Genomic DNA, 24,896 nt, shown 5'->3' with positions numbered 1-24,896 from the left:
ATGGATTTGTTACATGTCAGCAAAAAAGCCTGTCTTTCTTTCAGAGAGAGAGAGAGGTAAAGCAATCCATCAAAAGTATATAAAAGTTATCAAATATTATTCTGAGGGCCCGTGGATATTCATTCACGATCTAGTTTTTCCTTTATAAAGTTTAAGAAATTTGAAGGCTATTTTACATGCATAAGTTACTACACACAATTTTATGATTTTTAAAATGGATTTCACATGTTCTGAGTTGCAGGAGCTTGAGCAAAGTTCATCGAATTTGTTTGATTTGTTCCTGAAATTTTCTTACAAGTGTAAGTTAAGTCGTCAGCTGAGTTGTGCATTAACGAGCAGCACTAATTTACTACCCTATACATTGACGTAACTCTTTAAAATTTAAAAGTAAACTCTTGATCTAGATATATATGAATAAGTGCTTGACCTCTGCAACTCTCAGGGTCAAGACTTAGGTATTTCTGAGCTTTGAACCTTGATTTGAATATTTGATGATGAGAACTTTTGCTTTATTGTGTTGTAGGGCCTGCCAGTTGCGTTTGGCGGCCCATCCATTGTGTTGTCAGAGACACAAATAGCATTGATGATTCGTGTCTCTGGATATACAGCAGTGCCCAATTGCAATATTCGCCACAATAAAAATTCTTAAAATATATGCTTTGTGTCTAATAAGCACTTATCCCAGATAAAAATGGCACAGACCTATTCATTATGGGTATCTATACTATCTTTCCTACATTTATAGTTACCTTTGTTACAGCTGTGTTAAAAGTACTACATTTTAAGAAAGTACTAAGATCACATTTCTCATTTCCTTCCTTAAGGAGGGATTCTTCTCATAAGAACACTTATTTCTTATATTCAAAAATCAATGAAATTTTCACAGAATCAAGAAGACAATATCACTTAGTGATGGTATCAGTTAGATTAAATTTGACCGTTTTATATTAGAGGTCAAGGTCAGTACCTTTTCCCTGGACATTAAGAATAAAAAAATTACTGTCGCCAATCATGCGATGCCTACTTCTATTTCAAAAGATTAAATGTTTTTCTTTTTACATAAAGAGATATTACCACATAGGGTCTATAAGATGATACTACTAAATTGACATAAATAATTTAACTAAAATGGATATTGGTTAATCCGAATTTTCTCTATTTTTCTTAAAATTTTAAGATATTTTAGTTTTTTTTATATGCTTCCTATATTTAATTTTTTCTTATTTTCACATATGGTAAAGTTGTCACATAAAGATACAAAATGATATAAAAACAAAAAGTTTTGACCGTTTACTAAGAGAGAAAAAACACTTTTTATGGATTTTTGGCTGAAATCTGAACTTAGATTGGAAGCTTTTAAAAGCTAACATAGTTGTAGTTTGTTTGGAAAATCATATTTATTTGATATATTTTAAAACTTTAGTCCCTTATTATTAATTTAACTTACATTTAAAATTTTTTCCAAGTCTTTCATTATGTATAAATTATAATTAAATTCATTGTTCTATAATTATTTTGAGAGGCAGAAAAGAAGATATTTTCATACGCAGCCATTCCGCCAAAAATATAGTCCCTGCTAGATTTCAAACTCAGTTTACCATTTCTATTTAAAGTTGTACAATTGTGATGAGGAAAGAAAAATATGATCTTTTAAATCTCTTACATCTAAATATATAAAACATATAAGCAAATATACTTTGAATATTTCATCTAGTCAGAAACCAGACAAGAATCCCTCCTTAACATAACTGAGCTACATCTAGGTTTAACTACTCCAATGAAGCCATCTCATTAAAATGAATTTCATAAATACTTGATTTAACCTGCATAAAATAAAAGGTGATGTTAAAGCTGACATCATCTCTTACTATATGTTTGTCTGTTTTGGAAAGGAGTACAGGGTCATATATCTTAGCTAAGCTTAGGTGTTGATGCATCACCTAGTTTTTGTTATAAAAAATGCTTTGATTGATTTGATTTTCTTACACCAAGATGCTGAGTGGAGTTATGTGGAGTTTGTATTGTAACAATACATTAAGTTTGAAAAATCAATCAAGCATTTTTTATAACAAAAACTAGGTGATGCATCAACACCTAAGCTTACTAGTAGCTAAGATATATGACCCTGTACTCCTTTCCAAAACAGATAAACATATAGTAAGAGATGATGACAGCTTTAACATCAAACAGATAAATATAGCAAACAACTGCACTTAGGAACAGATCACATGACAATTAAATTATTAAGGTACATGATTATTTTCAATTACCATTGAATCTTTTTTGAGGTTTTACTGTTTAAGTGTGCAAGCTGTCCTCTTTGTTTGAAGGTCATTAGCCCCCCCCCCCCTCCATATCTCATTCCATTGTTTGTTGTTTCTCAATTTGTAAAAATTAACATATCTCCCGTTTTCTGGTTAAATAGAGGGAAACAGTACAGAAGCTAGCTAGATATATAGTCTTTTTGTCAATTGGTTCTGTCAAAGCTAAAAGAGTCCAGGATTAATAATAAAATATAAAAGGGAAAATATTTATTGAAATATACCTAACCACTCATGTTATTCATAAACCTTTGTAAGTAGACATTGTACTCTTAAAGGGTTTTTATCACGTATCTAAATTTCTTAAAAATGAAACACTGTTATATTCTTGAAACATATAATTATCGTTCAATTGTGAAATAATGTTGAAAACGGCCGTATTTAGACGATAAAATGCCCGTAATATAGGGTCCTGGGAGTAAAAATCTCCACTAATTAGATAGGGGTCACGTGGTACTGAAACGTCATAGGTGTCAATGGTCAATAGAACTCGTAAAGCTTATCGTAAGAAAAAATATATTGAATAGATAAATAAATATCTAAATAAATAGAATACACAATATGGCCGGGTGAAATTTTGACATCGACTATATTCCTTTGGTTTTGGGCGGTCAATCTTTTATGTATGAACGTCTAGCAGAGAGAAATAACCAGAAAATATGCCGACAATTGGAGAGAGGTCACCGAAGACGAAGCCGTTGACAACTCGGGACTTCGACTAAATAGAACGAATTACTAAAGCTTAACTTCGTAAACATTTATAAATATGGGAATTTTAAATTCTCCTCCATTACTATTTTAATTAATCATATAAATCCTGTATGTTTTTTATCTGTTCCAGCGGTGAATATCATGTACTCGAAATGACACTTCTTCAATGGCGCCGTACGCCATTACGAAGTTCACAACATTCCTATGAGATTCTGATCGACTTTTAAAAAATGCGTGTTTGTCATTTATTATTTTTTCAAAGGTAACTTTCCTTAAAATATTTTATAGGACAGAAAAAAATTGTGATCGATAGGGCATAAACGATTGTTTTGAATGGAGATAAACGCCATCGCATTTGCAGAAAAAGGCCCCCCTTTCATCTCTCGACCAAGTCCAGGAAATGTGGGAAAAAATTCTTCCTAAAACCTTTCTTTTGCACATTTGTGCATCCTAAAGCTTTAAATTATACCTTACTAGCTGTCCATTATCTAATTATCTATTAATTATTTTCTAACAGGTTTAATAGACACAACAAATGAGCCCTTTTGTATACACAATAAGTACTGCGCTTGACCAGGATTGACACCTATGACGTCAGAGCAATGGCGCGTAACATCGGCGATCAAAATATGCATATTGAGAAATTCAAACTTTGAATCGCTGAAACATCAAAAATATTAATTTTTTAGCAAAGATTTTTAAATATATGATTTTAATAGCATGTAAACTTTGTCATATCAAAAAATTTTGAGACGTGATAAAAACCCTTTAACGATGATGCACCTCTAGAATTTCTCGAGGTCCATGTTTTATGCCCTGTTCACAGATTTGTATTGTTTGTGGATTTTTTTTTTAGATCGATTACTGTTCATTTTATTTACTTTGTTTCTAGGGTATTGGGTTATGCTTTAACTCCTATCTATAATTAGTTTCATCAATATTTGAACAAAGAGAAGCTTATTTAGTAAATGTTACTGAAAATAGAAATAATATATATGATTTGTACTACTAAAGAACATAAAGAACCATAAATGTACTGAAATGCGTCTGGTTACTCATTATTTTAAAAAGAACACTAAAGCAGGATGTTGTCAACTTGAATAACACGATTTGCTACAATTGAGAAATCTTTCAATGTTTTTTTTTTCATTATTATTACATTAAAATCTATTTTATTTATTATTTGATGTTGCTGAGACTGCCAATATTTTCTTTACTGGGTACAATATAAAGCTTAATCAACTAAAATTTTATTTCAAAAAATTCTATCAACCTATACCAGCAGACTTACGAGCTCTTTTTGCCTTATTGCAAAGAATTTCTAACAAGTTATTCCTGCAAAAACCTGTTGTAGAGAACAAAGTCTAAGGTTTGAAATATCCAGAGATGTTATTGACCATAAAGAAATTAGGTCTCATTTATCTGAATATCATAAAAATGTGTTGCAAATGTTGAATTTATCCTCTCAGTAATAAAACGCACCTACAAAGGACTCGAAACAAAATACAAATACGTAGACTGTTTTGCTTTACTCTAAAACAAAGGTTTTATTGCTTATTTACAATGTGAATAAGCACTTTGTTTACTACAACCCAAGTTTGTTGATAGAATTATAACCTAGTGGACATTCCTGAATATTGACGAAATTTGTGTTAGGTAACTTTCCTATGACCCTGCACTGTCGAATTTGAAAAAAAAAGTGAGAATGTGTGTTTAATATGTGTTTGTATTTTTACCGTAATTCCTGATTCTGATTTACTGATTACAAGTACAAATTGTAAACACAACTTTTTTTATTACTCATAATGCCCAGCTGTAAAAGCAAAACTAGTTACATTTGATTTAGTTCATTTTAAAGCTTTGTTTTTACAAGCAACAATTGAGTATGCATTTCTAAATTAAATCTGCCAAGACTTCTCGCCTAGCTGTTGAGATGGGGATGCATGCGGGTCACAGTCTTTGGTATCCAAACCACCCTCCTGGAAAACAAAAAGCCAAAAACACACAAGCTATTCCCATTGTTGACGTTTTAAGTTCATGATTTTCCCCCCTTCATTGTCAATATGCTTTATACAACATGAACTAGCTTCTGACAGTTTGTAAGATCTATTCTGAAATCAGGAAGTTTCCAAGAGTCTGACTGATCACAGAAAATAAATATAGTTGCTGCTTATAGAAATGAGAGAGGGAGGAAGGGAAAATTGTGTAGAATGACGGGAATCAATTCTTTTCAACTTCCATTACTGTACAGCTAAGTATCTTAGTGTTTTCCATTATTTACCAATAACCAGAAAAAGGAAGATATGTAAAACTTTACACAAAATGAGAAAGAAATTAACAAACAATGAAATGAGATACAGGAAAAAAACTAATGACTTTCAAAAATCATCAAAAAGGGCAACTTTCTCTTCAATCTTAAAACTGAAAAAAAATTTAAAATAATTATCTTAATGATGCAATCCTCAGTGCGGTTGTTTGTAATTTATCTGTTTGAGATTAAAATGTCAAAACCTTGTATTAGGTTTGTCCGTTTGGGATAGGTCACCTAGTTTTATATATATATATATATATATATATATATATATATATATATATATATATATATATATATATATATATATATATATAATTTTTTTTTAGATGATCCTCTGCGTGATATTTGAATGTCACTAGTTGTTTTGTTTTTGTGTTTGTTTTTAGGGGGGCTTCGATTTCTTTTGTATCCTTTTCATTCTCTTTACGAATCCAAAGTGACGTCGCAAGGGAAAGATTGTATGTAAGAGAAATCGATTTGTTTTCAAACTTTATGTACTTTACAATACAGTCTCCATGGCTCCACTCTACTCAGCATTTTACTCCAAACCGAATATTAAAATCCAATATTTTCCACGAATAAAATAAAAACGAAAACTAAAATTCCCCTTATTTTTAGTCTGAAAAAAAAAACAACTGAATGAAAATCCATATTTCAAATTATTCTTAACATTGCCGTTACTGAAATTTGCTTTTGATAATTGATGTTGTAATGGATCCATGAGAATAGGCAGGATTTATTTGATGTGAACGAATAGATCGTAAAAAGGGAGGGGCATTGCTGGCTTGTAAATTTAAGCTATATCAACAAACATTATTATTTATCATACATGTATATCATATTAATACCCCCCGGCTGAAAAGTGGGGGTATATAGAAATGGGAGTGCCCGTACTTCCGTCCGTCAATACGTCCGTAACACTTGGGGGTAGCCATCCCATAACCGCAACACCACTTACATCACCGAGTACAATTTAATGAAATTATCACCAAATCTTCTTTACATAGTGCCATTGAGCACCTTCTATTTTACATTTCGACAGATTTTTTGGGTTTCCCATAGCAAATGAAATATGCCATTCTTTCTTTATTACTGGGGGTACTCATCTCTTATCCGCAACTCCTTCCATACCACTGAATAAAATATTTTCACAGACTCTTTATTACATAGTGCCATTGTGCCCCTCTTATTTTATGTTCTGATTGGACAGATATCTGGGGTTACAGCACGGCATGTATAGAATATTTTCATTGTTACCACTGTATTATCTTAAAATTATTGTTTTAATCTTATCCCTAAACTATTATGTCACTTATAATTCAATTCAATCATACTATTTTATTTGTACGTTATTTATTTATTTTTTGTGGACCAATCTTTGTAATTTTTGCTTGCAAAATAATTACATGTGGTATTCTATTATTTTTTCATTAATTGTCTACAAATTATTTCGCCCTAATGAAGATCCCAGTGAAGGCCTCTCTGCAAAAGACCTTTCCTCTGATGTTACTGTAGAAGAATACGTGACTGTAGATCTCATGGACCTGTCTCACGATTTGTTTCATGTTGCAAGTCATATTTAGCAATTGAAAGATTTGTGGCTAGAACGTGGATATCCCCGGTAAGGATTGTACAAATTGAGATCGACAAAGATGACCCAGATATAATTGAGATCATTGATTTGACAGATCCAGAAACTGTGGAGGAATATTTCGAAGAAGACAATTGGAAAGGGAGGAATTTTGCATCTTGGGCTGAGGAAGTTTTAGTTGTTGGCAAAATTCCTCCAAAATCTATAACAGAACTCTTTTAGTGAGGTTAAATGTCGATCATATTGAACTGGAACTCTATTTACGTGAGCTATGTTTTGGAATCACTTTGATTTGATATAAAGAATTCTAGGTAGCTATGTATTAGTTCTGTATTTATTTGTACTAGTATTTTTTTGTTAGTGAATTGAAATTGATTTTTGTTATATTTTCTTATATATAGTCCATTTCATTTTGTCTGCAATTTTGAACAAGTAATTGATATGACATTTTCTGCGCAAATGTTGAAAAAGGGCAATACAAGAACACGTATATGAAAATGTGCAAATTTTTATCCATTTTATGTAAAAATTTCTTATTTGTTGACAAATAATTTATACACATATATCCATTATTGCTATATTCCGTTAACATGTAAATGTTGATTTTAATCCCTGTATGCATTGATGCATTTTAATAATTATTGTATTTCTGTGATATTCTAAACTGATATTTTTTGAGATACTTGGAGCTGTAGAAAACATGCCATATGTTTATTTCTTTTCCGAGAAAAATCTTATGCGTTGTTAACTTGTGACTATGAAACTATGTAATTTCAACCGAAGTGTGACATTTATATCTTAGAGTAATATGTCTGTAAGCTACATTCAACTATTCAAGAATTCTAAAGAATTCATATGATAAATGTATTTTAGATTTGTCGAATTTCATTTACAAGTCACGCCTCATTATACCTTAGTTCTTTTTAAAAACTGCAGACTATGTCAGATGTTGAAGGGGTTTTAAGAAAAAAAAATATATTTATTTTCAATAAATTGCGATTTTTCCTTGTTGATATCACTGATATATTTATTCATCATTTATGTACATTTCTTCATTTTGTATTTACTTCCTGCTTTGTAAATCTCTTATTCCAAAAGAAAGAACGAGTTAGAAGTATTAAAATTAACAAGTACTAAAATATATAGTTGTCTGCACGGATAACGAGAGGGTATTGTTAGTTATATTGTAAACCTACAGAGTGTAGAACGGATATTTTATTTTAACTTATACGTGCCTAAATTGTGATGATAGACTTTATATAAATATAATTTCATTATTCTTTTAGTTGTTGATAATAAAATTATTAGTAATAGTAAAATAAAATACAAGTTTATTAAACCAGTATGGTAATTAATTGTGAAAAAAAAAATACAGTGACTGGATAAACATTAAAGACTTCTGTTGATTAAAAGTAGTTATCTATTCCGATGATGTCCCCAGATTGGTGTATAAAAACTATATATTTTCACTTTGGATTAAAGAAAACTTTTGAAAATGTAAATCTCTTCTTATTTGCTCACAGTATTTTATCACTTTTCTGTGTTATTAAGTCATTCCAGAATGAGATTCAGCAAATTCAACATTCATAATTCACGATTTGGGGTTCCACATATAAAGTACTAACTGGTTTATTATCGAAATCAGTGTAAAAAATTTGAAATTAAAAGACTCAAGATGGGAAAAATAAAATCCTCTCCCGACGACGCATGAGAGAGATCTTTGAGAAAAAAATCGCAAACTCAAGTATACAGTTTTCATTAGGCTTCTAAATTGATAATTCTTGCAAAAGATAGGTATTAATTCAACAATATATTTTAAAATCAGCAATATTTTGAACAAAAGATTAGGATTAGGTTGTAGGTCAATCTTTAGTTTGTTCTGATAAAATCTTCATTTAATCTTTTGAGTGATGGGCATACACACAATGCAGTGTAAAGCAATCCAGCAAATCTCATTATCAAAAGTAAACCCTATCGTAGGATACTTAATATGTTTTTTCCTTAAAATGTTTATGAGTGAAACAGACTGTTGTTTTAAAAACAGTAATCATTAAAAATTTTAAAATGAATAGTTTAATTTTAATGATGAGGAGCTTGAGCGAAGTTGTAATAAAGCTGGTATTTTAAAAAGCCCCTATTAGAGATTATATCAAGTCCAACAATAATAAATTGCCTTTTTTTATACAGTAATTTGTATTTTGACCCACAATATTTTGCATATTTGTAAAGATGGATCGGTGGTCATGGCCATTTTTTATTGACAACTTAAATTTTCTTAGCTTGAAGGAAAGAGCTCTGTATTAAGTGAGGAAAATTGCATTTAATGAAATAGCTGGAACAGGCTTTTTTAAATAATAGTTCATACCAAGAAAAATAAAATTTTACATGTAAAGGTAGATCTATTGCGTCATTTGTTGACCACAAGCCTTCATGTAACTTAAAAGAAAAATTATTTAAAAACCAAAAACAAAACAACAAAACGGAAAAAAAACAGGTTTAATACTACACTTCTCATTTTAATTTTCAAAACAAATATTTATTCCACGAATGCAAAATGAAAACGAAAATAAAATTCCACTATGTTTATATTTAGAAATAACATACTTACGCCATCTATTTTGCTATGGTGAGTTGGAATTTTTGACATACAAACTAAAATAATTATTTAAAATTTACTTTAATAATTGTGTTTATATGATGTATAAAAATGAATTATTCTATCAACACTGCTAGTCAATTGATAATACAAAAGTTTGTTTCGAAATTACGCAATCCAGAATAAAGTTACATGACAAATTGATCAATAACCGGTTAAAGATCTGTTACGTAAAAATAGATCAACTAAATGCAAGTAAACAAATAACACACAAAACAATTACAAATCTTTTATTAAAATACTTATTAACAGGTACCTGATGATACAAAATCATTTTGACTGAACATAAAAATCTAACATAACCTAAGTAAAACCACTATTTCAATGTGACGGGGATTTTTTTCAAGGAATATTTATAACACTAAGTATCTGCTCTTGTTGTTGTTGTTTTTTTAGCAGACAATATAATACATTAGGTAAAAGCCTAAAGAAACAGGATTTTTTAAAATCAAAATGTTATCCTATTTCCCTCCCTTTAAAAGCCAAGCTCATTCATTTCTACCGCACTTAGGCCAGATTTATTGATGTTTCTTCTTGGCAAAACCATTTTATTCTTTTCAAGATGTAGGGATACTTCTATTAGTTTTATATATGTATTTCTAAGAAAAAGAAATATTTCTCTAGATAAAAAAGAAGAGATATATTTCTCAAAGAAAAGAGTTCCTATATTAAAAGAGATGCGAGGAATTCATTCCGAAAGAGATACCTCAAAAGAAGACGAAAGGAGTTCAAAATAAAAATAAATTTCAAATTTTTAGGACTTCCTGCTTAGATGTAATTGATATACAATTGTCACCAATTAGTCCTGTTACTGTTTTGTTTATATAATTTCTTTTCTCTAGCTAGGCTCAAAACATTAATTTATAGGTTTTTTTGCCATATTCTATTCATTCAATTTGTTTTTTAAAATTCTTACAAAAAGACCAAACAGATCTTTTTCCCTATTCTTCTATTTAGATTTTGTAAAAGCAATTCCACAATCCAGAATGAAGATATGTGGCAAATTAATGCCGGTTAAAGATCTGTTATGTCAAAATAGCATAACTAAATGCAATTTATCATATTACGAATCTTTTATCATAGTTATAATCAGGGACTGATGTTGACAAATCATTTTGACTCATCAAAATCTAACATTGCCTGACTTAAATACTGTATTTCAATGTGAAGTGGATTTTTGGATTTTGCAAAAGAAATTTTTCGACAATTTCCTAAAAATTGTTAATTTTTCTATAGATTTCTATTTTTTAAAATCTTTTATTTATTTATTTTCAATCTTTTCTACAGGAAGTTTATTTCAGATTATTACGACCCGATGAAGATCCCAGCAAAGGCCTCTTTGCAAAAGACCCAACTTCCAACGTCAATATCGAAGAACATGTGACTTTTGGATCGAAAGTGGGACACGCTTCTCGATTCATTTCATGTTGCAAGACACTTACAGCAGTTGAAGATTTTGCCACTATGAGTTACAATCCAAAAAGGATTGTAATGATAACAAAATTATATCCCACAATCACAACAATTGATTTGACAGATCAAAATAATCAAGCGACGTTTTTTCATCCACTCAACTTAAGAGGAAAATATTATGCAACTCGTTTCCAGGAGGTATTGATTGTAGATTATGTTCCTCCGGATTGTCTAACCCTACTCAACAGTTAGCTCAGTAATGCAGTACGATCATCGATAGAGACACAATGTTCGGCAAGACCTTTTTGTTTGACTCCATGTACCTACAGATTCATGTATTTGTAGCTTTTTCAACGTTTGATTCATAATTTTTGAAATCATAATTTATATTTCTTTTTTTTTGTTAAATTTACATACACAGCAAATATTCAAATAATAACTAGTTTTAATTAAGTGATGAAAAGTTTTTATGACTCAAACGTTGAAAATTTTAGTCACAATATTATTTTTGGATTGTGATAAACGTAAACTGTTTTTATATCACCCACCAACCTTAGTCTTCTCAAATTATTTTAGAGGTCAATTTATTTCATTCAGTCCTTCAATCCCCAATTCACAACATTCAATAGTTACTGGTGATAAAACTCTGGATTGTTTACCTCTCATTATTGTCATTTTGCACTCCTTTTTAAATGCACTTATTGGACACTGAAAAAAATTAAGTAATCAAATTTATTTGTTTGAATCCAAGACTAAACAAAGGTCAGAGGTATAGAGCTGGAGTGGCTATTAATGCGTCAGAGACGGGCTTTTCTGAAAAAGGTAATAGATATATGAGTAGATGGACGTCAGTCAATTTATTTGCAGAGGTTCATTTTCCTTTACCATTCAATTGATATGTTATCCTTATATATTTAAGATTATGTCTTCGTTTGTTTACCAGTTCAAATTGCGTCTGCTTCCAATTGCAACATATTATTTGAAAGGTCAGTTAAAATATGCTAATGAAAAGATTTTGTTATATATTATAACCCTCGCTTTAAAAGTGGGGGTACATAGTGATTCTGATGTCGTAATCCATAATAGTTGCTGATGGCTATTCCTTATCCTCAAGCCCTTTTACATCAATAAATGCAATTTAACGAAACTTTCACCAAATCTATATTACATAGTGACATTGATCATCTATTTTACGTTTCGATCCGACATACTAGTATATTTGGGGTTTCACTTAGCAGGCCATAGACAGTGCTTTTTCTATAGTTTTGGGGGTACCCATCTCTTATCCACAACTCCTCCTATTTCACTGAATAAATAAAATGAGACATAGTGCTATTATGCACCTATTTTACGTTTCCATCGGTTAAATATTTTCTCATTTCAAATACTTTGTTCATGGGGTAGTAACTTCCTTGATATCATGGGTAACCTTACCCTGGAATTTACATGCACAGGAAAGATAATATCAACGTAATAGTTCATTAAATTTTCTGTTTTTTTTAGTTACCCTCGAAATTGTCCCCAAGACCCCATGAAATATAGATTACCCATAAACATTTACTCCCATGAATTCAATGATTCCACTGCATGTTCTGGTGAAAACTCATCAGTTACCATCTCTGCAGTTGGTTGGCGGGAATCCAACTGTCATTGGATATTATGGTGAAATTATCTATATGCCATCTAATTTTTTATAGTATCGTTGATTTTGTATTTTAAGGTGTAATTCATATCACAGTAAGACCCCCTTGTATTTGTTTAAGAAGTTGACTTGTTTGTATTTGTTGTGCTGAATTCTTATCTTTTTTGATGTATATTAAACACATTTTAGAGAATCCCACTGCCTGTGTGGTGTTATTTTATCATATGGTATCTTAAAGGTTGTCAGAGATCTCCCAATATTAGAGATGTATATTATTTCATTTTAATGTTCCCTTTCCCTCCGTCGAAGTAGAAGACTATATTTAGTTGATATTAAGTGAGTGAACGTTAACAAAGCTTAACTGAAGCCTGATACTTACCATGCACGAATTAGCAAACCAGACTACAGGGTTAGTTGAAACATTCTATGAGAGCTGAATAAAAGACCAGATATCGAAGCACCCATACATCTGGATTTGTGTTTAATCTAAACCTTTACCTGGAGTTTTGACGTTTGTTACACCAACCACAAAGTTTAAATGTGTTTGCAGAAAACCCAACATTTCTTATTCCCAAATTTACCCCAACATAAGAAATATTTACCTGTCCACTATAGAAATACGAGAAGAAAATATATTAATATACCTCTCAAGATTTGGAAGAAAACAAATTGTCTCTTCGATGACATCTTAGAAAAACTTAACATTTCGGTTGAAAAAAGTTTATGAAAATACAGATTTCATTAAGAGAAACCAATCTTAGCTTCTAGGTCTCATCGAAGATTTTCAATTAAATCATTAAAGGCAGAGATTCTAAGCACCGCCTTTAAAAATACCTGGTCTTTGTACCCCTGTCAATGAAGTGCATTAAGGTACATCATTGGGTGCTAGAACTTGATTGACATTTACTACTGTACGAGTCCCTGTGTATACCCTGTGCACCTTATCTGGCACTCGTAGTGACCTTCAAATTAACTTTTGATCCTTTGATATGTACCATACATATGGTATAAACAATAGGGAAGCTGTATTACTATGGAATTTTTAGCTTGATAATATATATACTTACACACCTTTAGTATTTGAAATAATTATGATATTCTTTATGATAATATATATCAAAATTTGGTATTGTTTTTTTTTTTATTCAAAGCTCAACAAATACTTTGAATAATAAATTTTTTTTAATAGGAGGGGATGCTTTGACACACATTCAATTACAAATTACTAAAAATGTTGAGATTAAACTTTATTTACAACTTTTTATTTTTAATTTAAAATCATCTCAAAATCCCAACACAGGTCAAGTTTGACTTCTTGGGTACTCTACTGTGTATTAAATCACTTCCTGTGTAAAGGGATTAGGAGACAAATGACCATAGGTAGACTGATAGCCCTTAAAGCATTCAAACCTGTACAAAATAAGCCCCTCCCTCACCTGGAATTTACCAACCAGTAAAAAAATCTCTGCCTTTAAAATTTATGATAGCTTGGTGGAAATATGATGACTAGTTTTGGACAGCAAATCGAGAAATTGTGTACAGCTGACGGAATCTACAAGAGAACTAGATACACGCTTACATTAATTTTTTTTGTTAGGGAGAGAAACAATGCAGAGTAAAAGTATCCATCAAATCACATTAACTACAAAACATTGAAAGTCCTCAGATTTTTTTTAAAAACAAGTTTATGAAAGTTACTAGAAAGCCATTTTAGATTTTGTGGATTATTTTTTCCTTAATTTACTTCTGTTCCAAATGAATTTCATATATTTTGATTTGGAATAACTTCAGAAAGTTCATGAGATTTGTTTGTGTTGTTCCTGAAAATTTGAACGTTTTCTTACTTGAGCAAGAAAAACCTGCTTTAAGCTAAGTCTGGTAGAGGCGCTATTCAGTCCAGTACGTATGATACTTGTGTATATCCATGATGCATAGCCGTAAGCACTGGTTAATTGTTTGTTTTTAATACTTCCTTAGCAAAACTATACTACACGACTGCAAAACGAAACTAAAATTTACCTTGTGTTTACACTGTATTTTCAGAAAATATATTGCTTACGACAGTTGTACATAGCACGACGCCGATTTGTATTAAATTGACGTATCATTTCAAAGTTTACAAATTATTGGTATTTTACTCGAAATAATTTCTTTTCAGTATGTATGAAATCAAGGTTCAATATATAATTTATAAGTAATGCTCAATACAATTTTTTCCACACGGAAGTATAATATAATTCAGATACGTCGGTTAGACAGCATAATGACATGCGCAAAAGCAGTTCAGCTAAAATAGACTATCTGAATGTAAGTAGACACAGATATCTTTTTATTATCATGTTTAATGCAAACATTAAAACAGGTACCAGATGTTGTTATATACAAATGTAGTATTGTGTAAAGTGATGTTTAAAAAATCAAATGTTTGCACTGTTACGCGTACTTTTTCATAAATACTTCCTTGATATATATTTGAGGAACAAAGGAAATTATGCAATGAATTTAACGTTATTTTAATAAATTATTTCATAATGTAATAGTGATTTGAACTTTGCTCCAAATAATTTCTTTCAAAATATAAGATTTATTAAGTAATATATATATGTAGACATACCAAGAAGCTGTAAAAATGCTCTTATGCTAAAAAAAATCTATACTAGATGAATAACACTGAAGATACATATAATGTATATGATATAATATATTAGAAGACACATATAAATCTTTTATTGTCATTTATTATTATTTAGATTTCCAACTGTTTTCTGTGTGATAACTCTTTGAAAGTTAAGTGTGTTGATTTCTCGATAATTACAACAGAATGCAAATGCTGCCAAGTGAAAGGTCATGTGCCCAATATGCATGTAATTCTTGCAGCTCTCTTCATGTCTGATGTCAGTAGGCGGGGATCATGGAAGTTAACATGGAATGCCTTGTGTATTTTAAATCCATAAGCATTTTTAAAATTTATAGTTACATTTTTATTTCATATATGAATTTAATGTAAATATTAGGAATAACTGTCTAGTTTGTTGGATATGCCTGCAAACGACAGTTAGAAAAGTTGGATAATTTATGCATAACGGGCGAAATAAAAGCGAATTTGTATTTTTAGAAGGATATTTATTACGCCAAATTCTGTCCTATTATATTGTATTTTTCAGCCTTTCTAATACAGCTCTCTTAAGACCAATATAATCAACAGATTTTGTTTTCTCTTTCAAGTTTATTATGGAATCAAGACTAACGAAGCTTCCCTCTTTATTGAAAAGTCATTAAGACAAACAATGCCTTCGAAAAAAAATAGATTTTTTTCAGAAAAAAGATTTATTGATAATTTTAATTTTGGATTATCCCATATAAATATATGTCCAAGATACACGTTTCTCTTATTTTCTTGGCTTACGTTTAAACATCTTAGTAAACCCAATTTAACAAAACTTCTTTCAGAAGAAGATTAGTTAATCTTGTGGAAAAATGAAGAATGTTAATCAGAACCCCTTATCCATAGATTTTTAATGTCTACTTTTAGTTCAGCTTCATAAAGTTTTAGCCAATTTGTATCTGAGTGAAAAAGTCTCCTGATCCAACTTGATTTTAGACCAGAAATGAATTCTATGTAATCTAACACTTTTAGACCTCCATATCTATTATCTCGGACTACCCTATGGAAAATAAAACATTTCTAAACCAAACATCTTCAAAATTACAGCCTTAGGATTCGGTAAAGTAAAATTCAGATGCTTAAGTTTAGGAATGATTAAAGTTTTAATTATTATATCCTTCCAATTGGGGTAAGTTTTCTCCTACTCCACTTATTAAACAATGTTTTGATCTCATGTACCTTTCTGGAATAATTAAAGTCAAGTGTTTCATCATCGTTAAATGTAATTTTATAGGATGATAACATAGTAGGATTGATTGATTGTACGTTGTTTTACGTCCCATTCGACAATTTTTCATTCATATATAGACGTCACCATATACCGGTGAATGGCTAAAAATTTTGACCTTTACTCGGCACTTAGGGCCATTGAGCAGTGAGGGATCTTGATCGTGCCAACGCCTGCCTTGGCACGGGACCTCGATTGGTTTTTAAGGTCTCATCCGAAGGACCTGCAACTTTCACTTCACAGTGCCGAGCGCATGGCAAAGGAACAGTTGCGGCCGAGATTCGACCTCACGACCTCCCGATCACGGAGCGAGCGCTCTATCGACTGAGCTACCGTGAACGGTCATAACATGGTAGGAAAAAACCTTAATTTAAAGTCAGTGTGAAAATTTCCTATTACTCTCAGAAGACTCAACGAAATAGACCAGATAGGAGTTTATTACATACTACCATTTGAAAACTAATCTCTCTTCTTTCAGTTCGACGGGGACAAAAGTGCAGGGTAAAGCAATTCATCAAATCACGTTATCAAAAGTTATCCTGATATCCCGAGCATATAGTCATTCCCAATCTAGTTTTTTCTCTTACAAGGTCTATGAAAGACTTAAGTTATATGACTCTACGGGTTATCATATACAGTTTTGTTCCGTGAATAATCTACATTATTTGGAGAATCTTGGACAATTTTTTTTGCATTTTCTTGCTTTACACCTGAGAAATTGAACTTTTTCTTACTTTACTAATACCAGCCTTTACCAATGCCCCACAAAACGGCCTCAAGTCCAATAATTATAAAATACCCATAATGCAGCTACGATGACCGGCTGTATTATGCACGTAAAAGTGTTCAACGGATCGATTGGAAATTAAAATGTTTGTTTTTTAACTTCTTTAGCAAAAATTTATAATGTGAATGCAAACTGAGAACGAAACCAAAATTCCCGTATGGATATTTTGAAAAAAAAAATTTACGCCAGCTATAGGACTACGGTCGGTTGTATTTAAATTGACAATTTATTTCATAGTAAAATAATAATTTGAACTTAACTCCAAAATACTAGTATTCTTTCAAAATATATCACGTATTAGTAGCTTTTGATTAATTTTTTTTTGATTATTTCATTTACTATGCTACCATTAAAATACGGAAGCCCGTTGAGGCCAGTTCAGAAAAAGAAATATTTTTAATTGCGTTTAAACGCAATAAGTATTGCGTTTACACGCAAAACATTGCGTTTAATCGCAATGTATTTTGCGTTTAAACGCAAAACACTTTGCGTTTATTTGCAAAAGATTTGCTTTTAAACGCAATAATATTTTTGCGATTAAACGCAATGATTTTTGCGATTAAACGCAATAGTTTTTGCGTTTAAACGCAATGATATTGCGATTAAACGCAATAATATTGCGATTAAACGCAATGATTTTTTGCGATTAAACGCAATAGTTTTTGCGTTTAAACGCAATACTTTTGCGTTTAAACGCAATAATCTTTTAGTTCAAAGGCAATAATTTTTGTGTTTAAAGGCAGTCGTATGTATCAAACCTTGCAGAGTGCAGTGGACCCACGCATACTTATATCTTTTATTTCTTTCTCTTTTTACTTATGAGGAAATTGCGTATTGTTTAGCTTTATAAAATCAGATTTCTCCGAGCAAACGCTCTCTGAAAGGATAAATCACTAATAAGAATTTATAGAGGAGAAAAAATGTCGGGTTGTAAAAACAAAGGCAACCTAAGAACGAGACATGTCTTAAGCTTATTATTCTCTACATTCTTAATGAAGTTTTGGTCAGTTTCTCTGTTAAAAAAACTGTCCCCTACGTTGCGGTCACAAGTTTAACCCATGTATAAAGGGATTTTTGGAAAGGACTGAGGAAATGTTGGAATTACGTACAACAAAATGAAGTATTTAGACTTTAATGTACATTCATAACCCTTCCTATGGTTGCATACAGTAAACACAAGAACATATGTGATGGATTTATATGAGATCAAAATCAAAATCAAATGAAAACAGATTGATCGATGTGCACAACATGTATCAAACTGACAAGTGCTATTAATACCACTAAAACATTCTCTGTAAGTTGTGATATACGTAAGCAATTGATCAGACACTTCATTAAGAGTTTTTGGTTCTAATACATTTAAAAGATTCAGGTTTTTAGGATGCCATTGTTTTACCACAATTTTGAAAAACTGGAAAATTTTGCCAAAAGACACAGCACAAATCGAATCTTCTTAAAGTTGAAGTGTCGGGTCCCAGTACATGTACATGTAATTATAAGCTTTGACTAATTCATGTTTGATTTTGAAACTACAGAATCATTGTGTTTAAATGCAAAACAAATCCTTATAAAGAAGGATTATTGCGTTTAAACGCAAGGATTATTGCGTTTAATCGCAAAAAATATTGCGTTTAATTGCAATACTATTGCGTTTAATCGCAAAAGTATTGCGTTTAAACGCAAAAAAAGCGTTTAATTGCAATCTTTTGCGTTTTAACGCAAAGTGTTTTGCGTTAAAACGCAATATACATTGCGATTAATCGCAATCTTTTGCGTTTAAACGCAATGATTATTGCGATTAAACGCAATGTTTTGCGTTTAAACACAATAATTTTTGCGTTTAAACGCAATAGAAAATATTTATTTCTCTGAACTGGCATCAACGGGCTTCCGTATTAAAACGGGCAATCGATGTTTATAAATAAACAAATTTTTAGAGGTAAATGAAAATTATTTTTCTGAAGGATGTTTAATTACAAATTAAGTTTACAAGTCAAACGTCTTTATACGGAAGCCCGTTGAGGCCAGTTCAGAGAAAGAAATATTTTTTATTGCGTTTAAACGCAATAAGTATTGCGTTTAAACGCAAAAGATTGCGATTAATCGCAATGTATATTGCGTTTAAATAAAAAACACTTTGCGTTTAAACGCAAAAGATTGCGATTAAACGCAATCTTTTGCGTATAAACGCAAAACTTTTCCGATTAAACGCAATGCTTTTAAGTTTAAATGCAATAATTTTTGCGTTTAAACGCAATAATTTTGCGATTAAACGCAATAATCTTTGCGTTTAAACGCAATAATCTTTCTTTATAAGGATTTTGTATTTAAACACAATGATACTGTAGTTTCAAAATCAAACATGAATTAGTCAAAGCTTATAATTACATGTACATGTACCAGGATCCTACACTTCAACTTTAAGAAGATCCAATTTGTTCTGTGTCTTTTTGCAAAATTTCCCAGTTCTTGAAAATTGTAGTAAAACAATGGCATCCTTACAACCTGAATATCTTATTAGAACCCAAAACTCTTAGTGAAGCCTTTGATCAATTGCTTACGTATATCACAACTTATAGAGAATGTTTCAGTTGTATTAATAGCACTTGTCAATTTGATACATGTAGTACACATCTGTCACATCGATCAATCTGTTTTCATTTGATTTTGATCTCATATAAATCCATCACATATGTTCTTTTGTTTACTATATGCAATCATAGGAAGGGTTATGAATGTACATTTAAGTTTAAATATTTACATTTCCAATGTCTTTGTCCGAGATAAAATTACAAATTGTAAAAATACTTTATTTCTACATAAATCTACTGGTTCATCGATAGGCGCGGTTTAAAAAAAATCACGTGCGGGGCGGGAAAAATAGAGACAGACCCGGGGCTATTAGCACGGGAATTTGCAGAATCAGGAGCATGTAAATATAAGGAATAACTGTCAGATTTTTTGGATTCATGACGATGATCAATCGATTGGCTTGCGTGATAATTTTATGAATAAACGCCTTCGGCGTTTATGCAAATTATCACGCAAGCCAATCGATTGATCACATCATGAATCCAAAATATTAGACAGTTATTCCTTAAATACTTCATCATGTTGTACGTAATTCAAACATTTCCTCAGTCCTTTCCAAAAACCCTTTATACATGGGTTAAACTTGTGACCGCAACGAAGGGGACAGTTTTTTTTTTAAACAGAGTAACTGACTAAAACTTCATTAAGAATGTAGAGAATAATAAGCTTAAGACATGTCTCGTTCTTAGGTTACAACCCGACATTTTTTTCTCCTATATAAATTCTTATTAGTGATTTATCCTTTCAGAGAGCGTGTGCTCGGAGAAATCTGATTCTATACAGCTAGACAATACACAATTTCCTAATAAGTAAAAAGAGAAAGAAATAAAAGATATAAGTATGCGTGGAACCATTGTTCTCTGCAAGGTTTGATACAAATGACTGCTTTTAAACACAAAGATTATTGCCTTTGAACGCAAAGATTATTGCGTTTAAACGCAAAGATAAGTGCGTTTAAACGCAAAGATAAGTGCGTTTAAACGCAAAAGTATTGCAATTAAATGCAAAAATCATTGCGTTTAATTGCAAAATTATTGCGTTTAATCGCAATATTATTGCGTTTAAATGCAAAAACTATTGCGTTTAATCGCAAAGTTATTGGGTTTAAACGCAAAAGATTGCGTTTAATCGCAATCTTTTGCGATTAAACGCAAAGTGTTTTGCGTTTAAACGCAATATACATTGCGATTAAACGCAATAAAAAATATTTCTTTTTCTGAACTGGCCTCAACGGGCTTCCGTATAAAACTTTGAAAACAATCAAATATTAAATAAAACAAAAACAAAACTAAAAAAAAATTTCGATTGATGCGAAAAGTAAGTAATAATGTTGAATGCAATGTTTTTTTTTTCTTGCGGAAGAATAATACTATCTTGAATGAGTAAATTAAATAGCAGATTGAGAATGATTCTTTTTAATAATATATGCAGGCATGCAGAGAAGCTATAAAAGAGCTGTTAACGATTAAAACAAAAATACCAGTTGAATGTAAGTAGATATACTATTTTTTTTTAATTATTATTTTATATGCCAACTTTAGAGTAGGTATCGATGTTGTCAAAAATGAAATAACAATAAATCAACATTATACTGACAAATCTATTTGTAGACCTGTAAAGGTATAAATTTTTGTTTTGAGAAGATTTTTAGAAACGTCAAATACGTTTTCTCTTGCCTAAACCCGTATGTCATAAATATGTCCTAAATATTGCAATGTTTGACCAATCGTATTATGAACATAAAAATTTCACAAACATATGTTTACCCGGTAAATGTATATATTTGCTTAACTTTTCCTATAATTACACCATAAGGATGTAAAATAAAAATACCACTGTGTTTATTTTTAGAAATAAAATGCTTTTCTCCAGTTACAAGACTGTGGTGAGTTGATAATGAGTTATTCATTTAATGAAATTTTTTTGACATTTTTTCCTTCATATTATTGTTATTACTTAAACTTTGCTCCAATCATGTTTCCTTATGATTTATCAAGCACCATTCAATGGATACTATAAGTCAATTGTTGAGTACAAAAGGCTTTCATATGTTAGAAACAAGTCCGTTAAATGGCAAGTTCGTGTTAATTTCCCAGTGAAAGATTTGATACATTAAAAAGACCAAATGAACGCAAGTAGACATATGCAAATATTTCAATATCATCATTTATGTCTCCTCCTTTCTTTACCTTCACACGACATAAACACTATATATATTGAAAATACATTTTATTGATCAAATAAATTTTGATCAACAATCCAAACATGTAATCGGAACAGATAAACAATATCTACCAAAATATTCCTAAGACTACATGCAATTAATCAGTTTAGAGTTTAAATGAATAAAGCAAATACAAAAGAAATAACGAAATGCAATCAAGTATTTCAAAACATAAACATTCAAAAGCTTGCTTCCTCTTCATACAATGGTCATAATTAAGTTAACAAACTCTGAATCTGTCTTGAAAAAAATTGATAGACAGACATGTAAATTTACACATATAAAATACATATCTATTACCAGTATTCCATGTCATCCAAGTTAACAAGGTAACATGCTTTAATACTAAAATTAAACGTTTAATTTTGCATCTCTGTTTACAGCCAGTGGGACTTTGCTTGTGTAGTATTAAAACAAAACATTTATCAACTGCAATATTTCTTACAGGAAGTGTGTTACAGATTATTACGACCTGATGAAGATCCTAACAAAGGCCTATTTGCCAAAAGGCCATATTCCGACGCCGTCAGTGTCGAGGATCATGTGACTTCTGGATCAAAAAAAGGGCAGGCTTCTCGATACATTTCGTGTTGCAAGACACTTGACGCAGTCAAAGACTTTGCCAAGAAGAGCAGAAATAAGAGGATTGTAAAGATAACCAATAAAAATGGATCATTTAAAGCAATAGACTTGACAGATCTATTTAATCAAATGAAGTATTTTCCATCTAACCAAAAAGCAAAAAATTATGCTAACCGTTTTCAGGAGGTATTGATCCTAGATTTTGTTCCTCCGGAATGCCTTGCCCTACACAAGGGTTAAATCCACAAAACAATACGAAGATAAAATAAACAAAGAAACAAAGTTCAGCAAGAACTTCGTGACGATCCCTGTATCGAGAGATAACAGTTTTTTTCAAAGTTTATTTGCATTGTGTTCTTATATTAGTTTTTTTTTTGGAATTTTCATTCGTATTTATTTTTTTCCGTTTTCGAATGTAATTGATTTTATCATATGCAGTAGATATTTAAGGTATCACTAGTTCTGAAACTGACAAAAATGTTTTTTTACGACTCATGAAAATATAGATAAGTTAACAACATGCAAAATTTAATTATTAATCTTTTGTAAAATCCGACAAAAATACTTAATTTTTCAGTTATTATCTTTTACTAATAACTCATGTATAAATATTCTAAGAATATAGGTACCTTTAAAGTAATTATTCATTGTAATAATACAATCCTCATCCTAGTCCTAATATTATTTTTTCATTGTGATATATGTACATGTATGTTACAAAAACCCCTTATATTCCATAACAACATGACAAGACTCCTTTCGACATGTTTCCTCAATTTGATGTTACCTACATGTACATTGTTTGTCCAAATATTTCATACTTTTCTCCCTTACTTCCTCAAATTACCTTTGAAGCTACTTTATTTCAATTTAGTGTCAGCAATTCTGAATTTACAATATTTGATGGATGCTCAGAATACATCCCTGGATGGTTTAAATCAGATAATCACATAGAAGATTAGCCAAGTGCTCAGACTCAAATTGTTTTCATTTCTGTATATACAGAAACGAAAACAATTTGAGTCTGAGCACTGGGCTAATCTTCTTATTTTATTGACTATTTGTACTACTTTTGAAATACATTACTCGGAGGCTAAAAAAAAAAAAACAAGAGGCCCACGGGCCTTATAGGTCACCTGAGTATCGTGTAACAACTTTCCAACAATTGAATTTGGTTTGTATTTTAAACCAGAGGCCATGTAATTCACAATTTTGAAAGAGGCACTATTGCTCATCATAACTATACACTTAGCATGCTTACTTTGATCACTTAATACCCAGAGGCAGAGCAGAGGAACAAAAACAAGAGAAGTAGGAAGATCAGGATCAACAAAATAATTAGTCTAGTATTATTCACTATCAACTCAGAAATTGAGTTCTAATCTGTCCCCCACTTAAGACTATCACCATGCTGACTATTAACAAACTATTAGTGCTTCTGTACTATTTTTAAACCCATATTAAGACCTCTAGCATTGACCTCTCTTATGGTCTTTAAAGAACTTTTAATAAGATAAGTTATTTTTGTCTCATTTTTATTTATCTATTACTTACAGGTCTACCTGATTATCAAAACTAAGAAAGTACTTTTTTAATTATACGATAAACATTCTTGCATAATTATCTTATTCTATTAACCTTTCAAATACATTATTTACAGTGATTAATTATCAAAGGTGAATGGAAAAGGGGAATAACTTCTCTCAGTAGAATACAAATTAAAAGAGCCCTGCCCAGGACCAGAATGCTTAGACGAATGGTCCAGATGTTTAAAAATCTGGTAGAAATACGTTTACTCATATCATTTAAACTTTTACTCAGTTTGCTTCCGATATGCCCAGAAGCAGAGAAGAATTTCACAGGTACAATGCATTTTCACTACAGATTCAACAAAGCCTTACCCTAACAGCAGAACCCAAGACCAAGGGTCAAGAAATTTACAAATTCGGAAGAGTTACCCTCATCATCATTACTATGGACTTCAAAGAATTAACACTTTTCACTATATTATCAAAAGCCCCCCCCCCCTCCCTCGTTATGCCAGAACCCCTGACCCTAGGACCACAAGATTTAAAAATTCTGTTCGAAGCTCCCATTTTCATCATAGCTAAGCAATTTATTTATCAGCTCAACACTAAGGAGCCGACAGGATTAATTAATGATTAAT

At 31.0% G+C, this 24,896-nt stretch overlaps 1 protein-coding gene across 1 annotated transcript; it reads left to right on the top strand.

The window, feature by feature from the left end:
* Positions 1 to 21,387: 21,387 nt before the first annotated feature.
* LOC133183965 (uncharacterized) lies at positions 21,388 to 23,041 on the top strand. The gene is made up of 3 exons (XM_061318835.1): positions 21,388 to 21,412; positions 21,775 to 21,808; positions 22,595 to 23,041. Exons 2-3 carry the CDS (start codon positions 21,782 to 21,784, stop codon positions 22,967 to 22,969), a joined length of 402 nt encoding a protein of 133 aa, XP_061174819.1. The 5' UTR covers positions 21,388 to 21,412; positions 21,775 to 21,781; the 3' UTR covers positions 22,970 to 23,041.
* Positions 23,042 to 24,896: the final 1,855 nt, after the last annotated feature.

This window comes from Saccostrea echinata, unplaced genomic scaffold (assembly GCF_033153115.1).
Source record: "Saccostrea echinata isolate AGI-Se365-2 ecotype Australia unplaced genomic scaffold, CSIRO_AGI_Sech_v1 ptg000009l, whole genome shotgun sequence".
In the NCBI taxonomy this organism is placed as follows: Eukaryota; Metazoa; Mollusca; class Bivalvia; order Ostreida; family Ostreidae; genus Saccostrea; species Saccostrea echinata.
This window is presented reverse-complemented; position numbering and strand designations above follow the sequence as displayed.

Bases quoted from the DNA above. Each gene is read 5' to 3' on its own strand.
- LOC133183965 (XM_061318835.1), top strand. From the start codon at position 21,782: ATGCTTTTCTCCAGTTACAAGACTGTG. The intron at 21,809-22,594 runs GTGAGTTGATAA...TATTTCTTACAG, and splicing joins TCTCCAGTTACAAGACTGTG to GAAGTGTGTTACAGATTATT.